The sequence below is a fragment of the Papaver somniferum genome, unplaced genomic scaffold, assembly GCF_003573695.1.
Source record: "Papaver somniferum cultivar HN1 unplaced genomic scaffold, ASM357369v1 unplaced-scaffold_99, whole genome shotgun sequence".
Lineage (NCBI taxonomy): Eukaryota > Viridiplantae > Streptophyta > Magnoliopsida > Ranunculales > Papaveraceae > Papaver > Papaver somniferum.
The window spans coordinates 1551385-1560347 of record NW_020653081.1 but is presented as its reverse complement, the minus strand read 5'-3'; the positions used below and the strand labels follow the sequence as shown (position 1 = coordinate 1560347).

General features: G+C 35.3%; 1 protein-coding gene across 1 annotated transcript; it reads right to left on the bottom strand.

The window, feature by feature from the left end:
- Positions 1–567: 567 nt before the first annotated feature.
- Positions 568–6054, bottom strand: LOC113346273 (putative transferase At1g60990, chloroplastic). Its single transcript, XM_026589824.1, has 12 exons — positions 5656–6054; positions 5455–5559; positions 4698–4731; positions 3923–3996; positions 3767–3832; positions 3585–3649; positions 3244–3331; positions 3086–3151; positions 2268–2433; positions 1618–1701; positions 1395–1522; positions 568–1004 (listed from the first exon to the last, which is right to left on the bottom strand). The coding sequence occupies exons 1-12, from the start codon at positions 6028–6030 to the stop codon at positions 828–830; spliced, it is 1428 nt and encodes a 475-aa protein (XP_026445609.1). The 5' UTR covers positions 6031–6054; the 3' UTR covers positions 568–827.
- Positions 6055–8963: the final 2909 nt, after the last annotated feature.

The following is an 8963-nucleotide window of genomic DNA, read 5'->3' as shown; positions in this document are numbered from 1 at the left end:
TTAAGCGTATTTCAATAATTTAATTTATTTTAGTTTAAGTTCTTAATTAAATTGAAGGATATTTAAGTAATTTAATGTAATTAAAGGTAACCTAGTAATTTTGGTATGCTTAGACACCCCTTATAAAGATACCCTAGATGGCATCATCATTTAGTATGTCTCAAAAATATTGAATATGCCTCAAAACAGGTTTCTCTTAGAGTGAATGTGAGTTTTACTGCTTTACTGTGTTGGGTCATCTATGAGTCATGTGACTTATCTTTACTTTCTTTGTGATAAGATTGTTTTACTGTTTTGGGTCATCTATGAGTCATGTGACTTATCTTTACTTTCTTTGTGATAAGGTTGCCTGTTCTTTCTTGCTCTTCAAAACTCCTCTATATAAAAGAGTACTTGCTTGTATTGTCCTGTTATGACAACAACTTATCAATAAACTTTGTTTCACTAAATCTGTCAATGATTAGACAAAAAAGAGAGGCAATCCCCAATTACATGATGCCAATATGGTGGATTAAATTGTGAAAGACAAGGTACAATGAGATTCTATGACTAGTTAGCTTAATGAAACATGTCTTATTATATATCCAAATAAAAATACTCCCACGGGTTTTTATGTGGGATGAATTTCTGAACTACACACCCTCTTTGGCCCTAATGAAGCCATCTCTTCACTACAAAATGTCCCTTGAGGACAGGTAGGGTTCCCCTAGATGTCACAAGTGAAATTCAACTCTTCTAATATACATCTACACGGGAAAGACTACATAATCCACAGAGATTTAGACATGGAAGCTTCACTATTCATGTCATTACAGAGTAACAATTAGTTATGCCTTTGTTAAAGGAGTCTGTCTTGCAAGAAAAGGAACTTCGACAACTGTACCAACAACTTCTTCACCAACATTGACTTCGTCTCCAGCTGAAGCTCCTTGCCTCTTGATATATCCAAGTCCAAAATGCTTGGATTCCTTTCCTCCTGTTGTGTAACTTGTCAGCTTGCCCACCTGTTATCAGTATTACTGAAAATCTTGTAACAAGTCTAAATACATTAACCAGAAATTAAGTTAGGGAACATCCCACATCTTGAACGCATAACAACTCCAATGTTTTGGTTTTGGAAAAATCAATCATGCAATTTATATGCTACCGAGGCGGATTTCTTATTTCCTAGAGCTTATCTAGACAGCTCACACCCCAAGCCAATTTGAGGTCCCAGTTCCCAAAAACTGAGGGACTAACCTAAGAAAAGATAAAAGAAAGCAATCGTCCTGGGATTCCATTAGTGTTTCGCTAATCAAAATATGACACCGAACGGGAGACTTAGGACAACAAACTGTACCTATTCATTGTTAATACTAGTAACCTATGCAACTTAATTAATAAATGTTCGGTACCTTTTTCCCATCTACAGTTATGAGGCTGCCTGGTATCGCTGGAGCAGATAGATGAAGTCCCCACAATTTCTGCTTCACACCATCATAAGTGACAAGCCTTGCTATCGTTTCTTGCCCTTTATAACATCCTGAAAAGGGTTCTCTACTTAGTAGGATGGCAGGTTCAATAAAATGTCCCCTTGTGCTACACCAGTTATGGCATGGTTGCTAGTGATGTTCCTACCTTTGTTTAGAGAAACTGCATTCCAAAGCCCAGCCTCAAGGGCATTGAACTCATCAGTCAGTTCCTTTTCTGGAGCTGGTCTACCTGTACAAGTTAAGCTGACATGAGATAAATGTGTATATCAAGGCCATCACCTACTAATTCTAAACAAATATCCCCTAATCACTAGCCTTCCAGGTGAGACCGGCCATCAGCTGGACGGAACGACCAAAGCCTGTGTTACAGAACTGAAAGTCTCTTATAACTCTACCATTTTGCCTTCATTAATAATAGTTGCAACTGCCTATTAATTCTAAGGAAGCTCTTAGCCTATTTCTACTATGCTCATTCTGGTCGATAAGCTTGCGTCTTGAATCAGCACCGCAGCATATCTTTATCTCTTAACTCCCATGGAAAGGAAGAGATTGGCTACAGAAACTCACTAATTTCAGTCATATGGGACGTCTAAAGCAGAATAACTGTACAATACAAACATGTATGGTGAAAAAACTGCCAACAAGGGGAAAAAATTCTATGATCTGTTTGATAAACAAAGGGGGATGGTTTCATCATATTCACTAATAGAGGAAAGTGGTAAAGAAAAGATATACCGAGAAAGTCATGAGACCCAATGTTCAAATCTCGTGGAGTTATAAATAGGAGGATCTAACCTTGAGAAATTCTTAATCGTTCCCATCCATTAGCTCCCATCGGTGTTGCACCAAGGCTTAGAAGAGTTTTCCAGACTGATTCAGCAGCAGCTGGAGAGGATAACAAAGAAAACCCATCTTCGGAGATAAGATTGCCAACTCCTACAGTTATCGGCATTCCATTCACCTGTAAATGAATGAAGGTAAAAGATATATTGAAAAACCAACTAAAGCAAAAGAGTAAATGAATGAAGGTAAAAGATATATTGAAAAACTAACTAAAGCAAAAGAAGAAAGAAGTAATAAGTGGTTTTTCATTTTATTTACATGATGAACTCTACTTAAACATGGAGGTGACAAATACACAGTATACACTAGTTAGTTGCTATCCCAATAGAAGAGAAAGCTGAATCGAACCATCAAATATTTTGGTTTTTTGAGAAGCACACCACCTTGTTAGGAGTATAACTAGATGCAAAAATACCCCAGAACAAAATTGAGCATCAGAAATATAAAATGCTAGAGATGTTAAAAGAACACAGTTAGAGTTTAGGTTAGTACATAATAGATAATATATGAAAAAGGGATACACTGCCTTTAAGAAGGAAGACAAGATATCAAAATATGATACTGAACATCAGTTAGTTAACTTTGTCATAAATTTCAGAGCAAAATGTAATCAGAGCTATAATTACATGTGTGTGGAGTATCAAGATTTTTAAGGAATTGAAGCACGAGTCTATGAGCATAGACAAATAGGGAACTGTGGGATCTACAAGTAGTGAAGGCATGCTGGTCGATATATATGGTAGTACTTCATCGTAAAGGTTGAGCCTTACAGTGTAATGTCGGTGTGTTCCATAGGGTTGTCCAACAAGATCTCCAAGATTTAAATCTTCCATGAGCTTCAGCACATGCAATAAGGGAGTTTCAAATTTATTATTTATCCATAGTAAATAAAACTTTCAATGAAAACCTGACAAAGTCACACACATACCTGGTTGCACTTGGGCCCGATGAGTGTAAAAAAGCACGTTTGCTTAGTGATATCATGAATTTCGACCTTGTCGGCAAAAAATATATACCTGAATAACCAAGAGATGACATTAACAATGAATTATATTCTTCAAAATGTTTACAGAAAATCAGATCATGATTGGGTATGTAAAGCATAGACAGTAACTATATGTACGAGCTTGGGCTAAAAAAAGAACTATGAGATCACACCACTTCCCTGATATAGATGTACAAGCAGAATCCTGTTATGTAAAATAGGACGGGGAAACCATGGTTTTAAATATCAAGATCAATAACGGTGTCGGAAACAGTTCAACATACTTTGTGAGCATTTCTATTATGCTGTGACAAGTTTCTGGGGAGACCACCATTGTTATCGCATTTTTCTGTAATGAGATAACATAATCAGTAGGTAATCCATAGAGACCTGGCAGGCAGTGAGCAAAGCAGAAATTATGTTGCATAAAATTGAATATCGTCACAGAAGCTGGCAAATGAAGTACCATAATCCAAGCATGGCTAATGTCAATTGTTCGAGCTGTTGGAGTGACAAAAACCGTGTCGCATCCCTGGAAATTTGAAGCAAGAACCACAATTAGTAAACCTTTTGTTTGCTTGTCAAATGGGGAAAAAAAGATGATTCATTTCAATCAGTTTACCTGTCCTTCACGTAAGGACTCAAAATTTGCTGTGGTCTGGTTGTGGAGAAACTGAATTCGGTCTTCTCCAGTCACTGCATGTCAATCATCCGAAGTTTTAAGGACAAACAAAGATAAAATATCAGGTTAAGCAATGAAAAATGCATCTGAGTGAGATTTGAACCTTATAACAACTTGGATTCAAACTAGATAAACAAACAACCAATGTATCAAATTTCAAAACCATTCTTCTCTTATTTTTCCTATATTTTTTTGGTAGGCAGGGAAAGATTTATCTCTCGAATCCTTAACGGAGATGAATATGAACACTACATTGTGGTCTATTAATAGGTTGTAGTGACATCCATCCAGTTAAATTTACATTTGGTATCTCCTTCCTTAAAGTAACTTTGGCGAAAGGGGGTGACAATTATGGGTTGTGGATAATTTGAAAACTGATGTCACTGTCTGTTAAGTTTAAAAGTGTGCATGTTCAGTTAGACAAAACCAGCTAAGTTAATAAACAAACAGGAAGATACCTATGGTACTCCTCAACAATTTTTATTTGGCACCGCATATCTAGATGTCAATGTTTCAGACTAGTACTATTTCTGTAAAAAGTAAAAACTGGAGCACGATTACGTAGTGCCATTCCTAGAAGTAAATATAGAGATTAGTGTGTTTGATGGAAGATGAAGAGATGCTCTTTTTTGCATATTTCTGATACTACTGATTAAGTTTAGCATTCAAAAAGGATACACAGATCATGAAGGATGTATAATAGAGAACAATATACCTCTTATGCGACCAAAATGTGTAAGGTCCACAACCTAAGACATGAGACATTTCGAAGGGAATAGAATCACAATTCCAACAAAATCAAGAGTTTAAAAATAACAAATATCCATATAAACCCTTCTAATATTCAGCAAACGCATAACAAATTCAATTTGAGATATTGAAAATGCTAGGGAGACACTATTTTGTTCCTCTAACCATCTCCAACTGCTCCTGAGAGATCATGCTTATGGGGTTTCTAATGAACTAAAAATGCATAAACAACAAGTATATGTACAGAATACAATGGTACCAACTAATAAGTCAAATTATCTCGTTATAACCATATTTTTCTATGTCTAAGAATGCCAATGTCGACGTTTTTGTCCCGAAGAGATCATGTTTTTCAGAAAAAGCAACTCTTTTCCAGTGAAGGCACTTAATCAGCTCCTATCTTGCTAGTTGCTACTAAGTAGTCAAAGGTCATACGATTGCACTTCATAAATCCATCGAAAGCCATAAAACCTAGACAACTTTATGTCAAAAACCATGGTAAGTATCAACATTTTTCTATCCAACATGTTCTATGAGTGTTTTGCAGAATGTCAAGGTAGACACAACATTTTTTTCTTATGTCGGAATCGTCAACAAGTACTAACAAATCCTTAACCGGCATGATTGCAGTCTCAAAGCAAATGTAGGGTTCAGACACTTACATATATAAATCTTTAACACTTCAATAATTTTGATTTTTTAAATGGGATAAAAACACGTACAGCAACCCCATTATCGGTGGCGGCATTGAAAGCCTCATCATCATTGTCGAATGTTTCAACTGTTCCATCTTCTGAAATTGTTGCCCCCAAATCCTCCATTGTATCCTACAAACAAATGAAAAACAACAGTAGAACATAATTAGGGTTAACTATAAACAAAAACGTGCTCAAGCCAACACGAGAAAGAGAGAGGGGTTTTACAAGGAGGTCATGGTCGATTGGTGGAGGGGAAAGATCAAATTCAAAACGTGAAGAAGCAGACGTAGACCACTGCGAAAATCTGTTGCGTAAACTTGTGGTGGTGGAAATGAAGGAGGGGTTTTGATTGCGGAAAGCATTAATTGAAAAGGGATGATGAGATTGAGAATAACAATTCTTCTTCTTAGTTGCTGCTTGAGAAAAGGAAAAGACATTGCTAGAGATAGTAGAACTAGCAGCCATGGTGGAAAGCACTTCTTTATGAACAGGGGTAAGCTTCAGAACAAAAAAACAAGAACTGGAGTTTACTCTTTTTTCTTTTTGGATAACGTAGAGAAGAGGGGCCTGGTGGAACCGTGGGAGTCCAATTTTGTGCATCAATTTTAATCTCTACCAGTGATTTAAGTCTGGGAGATATATAACGGGGGTTGAAATGCTAAATATGGATGATGATTGGGTCATCTATTAGCTAACCAATTAAATTAACATGTTAAATGTACTCAAGGCATGAAGGTCTCTGAGATTTTTCTGGAATTCACTGCACAACGTTTCAAGAGTTTTGTTATCAGAAGGGAAAGAATGGATTCGAGCAGGGAAAGATTTTAATTACAAGTTTATTATAGGGGCGGCATTGTGATAGTAATGTTTCTTTAGTTGGTTAGGGGATGTCCTAAAGGGGATGTAAATTGACTGGGTTATCCTTTTCATCTTAAACCAACCAAAATTAAATCAATTTTTTTTAAACCTAATGAATCAGAAAAAACTAAATCAGTTTTTTTTTTCATCTTCTTCTTCATCTTCTCTTCTCCTCCATCAACCGTAACCTCCACTAAAACTGAAAATTTCATCGTCTTCGATTAATCGGCGATTTGAAAAATGTTTGGAAAAACCCAGTTAGGGTTTAGTTTATCGTGTTGGATTTAAGTCAATTTTGTATCAAAAATTAGAGCTTTGTATGAAAATTGAAATTGAAATTTCTGGTTGCATGTGAGTTACGGTTGGTAATAACTCAAATATGAACCGTAACTGTAGATTGGGTTGATGTTACGGTTGGTTTTAACTCAAATACCAACCGTAAGTTCTTAGTTTTGAGAAATATGTTCAATTACGGTTTGTAGTTGCATCATATTTATCAACCGTAATTGAGTTACGGTTGGTCTCGATTCATTAGTTACCAACCGTAATTTAGTTACGGTTGTTGTCCAAATTTAATTACCAACCGTAACTGGTTTTACGATTGGATCTTCCCCAAATTTAACCAGTTACGGTTGGTATTCGATAACTTACGAACCGTAACTAAGAGTTACGGTTGGTCACGAGCAAAATTGCAACCGTAAGTTCTTCTGAAAATTTAAAAGTTTTGATTTTGTTACTTACTTTAGATAATTTTGAGCGAGAAAAAGCTAATGGGAACTAATTTAGAAGTATACGGGGTCACTGGAATCACTCATTTTGGTTGAGTGAATCAAAAGCTAGGGTTTCACAAATATCACAAAAGTTTTTCTTTTTCTTCTCCTCTGAACTTTTTTTTAACTCTAAAAATCTGATTTTGTTTTGATTTTGAGTTAATATAAGTGAAATTAATCATTAACACTAAATTTGATTATCATCACTAAACTAGGTTGTCAATAATAAGGGTTAATTTGTCATTTCCAGTTTCTTTTTATAAGGGACACCTTGAATGATCATGTAATGATCCTTTTTGTCCTATTAGAATGCCACCCCTCTAATAAACCATGCCGCTCCTATAATAAGCTTGTTTAACTAAACTCAAGTCCATTTATGATCAAAGTCAAATACAATGAAAATAAATAATTATTTTTAAAGGATGTTCCTGTATATAACCCCAGAAACACTAGTGATACCCCTTTATCAACCTACCCCCAGTAATTATCTACATACCCATCAAATGTTCTCAATTCTCGTACCCCCTTAGATAAACAGAAATAATTGTTGTTACAGTTAGAATTGCAACAATGGTGAAAGGAGTGATCATTGGTTTGCTTATCTTCTTTCATTCTCTTTTACGCAGGCTCTAAACGAGTCATTCAAAATTTCTCTAAAAAAATTCAGCTCATTGATTCAGTAAGTTCTGCTAATTATTTTTTCTTATCCATTTTACATTAAAGAAAGCCCTGGTTTATTTAACAATTCGATTCTATCGAATGATATAGCGAAGTGGGAAATGTAATTTGATTTCACCAACCAGAAAAACTCCATCTCTGATAGCGAGTACTACTTTCGATTCGGGTAGGCGGTTATGGAGCTGTTTTTTTCACATGGTAGGGATATTCTCAGTCATTGTTTCTTTGGGGATGTTTTTGCTGTAAGGGATGGGATTGTTAAACCTATACTTAAGGTAATTAAAGGAAAAAATGTGTTTGGCAAGTAATGTTATTTGAACTTGCCACTCCATTGTAGAGATGTTAGGAATATACTTAATCATTAATTTTGTTGTATTTCTAGGCTACGGATCCTCATGTTTTGTATCTTAGAACAAATTTCTCAATTACTATCTCCTAAGTGTTCATATACTTTTTCTTTCGCTGTTTTGGATTTATTGAGAATAATTGATACTAATAGTTAAGTTTTGATCTTACCTTCTAAAAAGAACAATGTGTAAAATCTTTCGACTGGTTGACGTAAAGATCATTTACATTTACACTTGTATTAATTATGCTTTCAATGCTTTCATTTGTTTTACTAATGATATTAGCTTCTGGAATTCTTTCACTTCTTATATACAATAGTTAAATTTCTAAAGTTAATGTTTGCTCGTGGATTATGGTATAGTTCAAATCTCAAGGTAATGCATGCCTTTTTCTACCCTGTAATGTCATCAGATTCAGTTAATTCCATTATAGTTCAAATCTTTTCTTTTCTAAGAAGATTTATATGTTTAGATATGTACGAATGCGACTCATATAATGCATATCAGAGTTTATTTGTGCTTCTTGTGATGACAGTGGTTAATGGTGGAACTTCTTAAATTGTTTAAGACGCAACATGAGGGTAGAAGTAAGTTATGATCTTTACATTGAGATGGCATGGGTAAATAAAGACGCCAATAAGTTTTTAGCAGACAGAGCCGTGTTTCCCGAGTCATCCAATAATGGTCTTTGGGTGAAGGATGTTTTAGTAGATGGTGGCAACCATTACAGATTTTTTGTCTTGCTTTTTTGTTATTATGTTCATGTTCAGAACCAAGTTAATTGTAATAGTATATTGAAAGGGCAATCTGCTCGCAATAAAGCCAGACACTTTTTTTTATGGAGCTTTCTGAGGCATCTTCGGGATACACTTATCGGATT

Bases quoted from the DNA above. Each gene is read 5' to 3' on its own strand.
- LOC113346273 (XM_026589824.1), bottom strand. From the start codon at position 6,030: ATGCACAAAATTGGACTCCCACGGTTCCACCAGGCCCCTCTTCTCTAC. The intron at 3,152-3,243 runs GTATGTGTGTGA...CATGTGCTGAAG, and splicing joins TCGGGCCCAAGTGCAACCAG to CTCATGGAAGATTTAAATCT. The intron at 1,005-1,394 runs GTACCGAACATT...TACTGATAACAG, and splicing joins TAACTGTAGATGGGAAAAAG to GTGGGCAAGCTGACAAGTTA.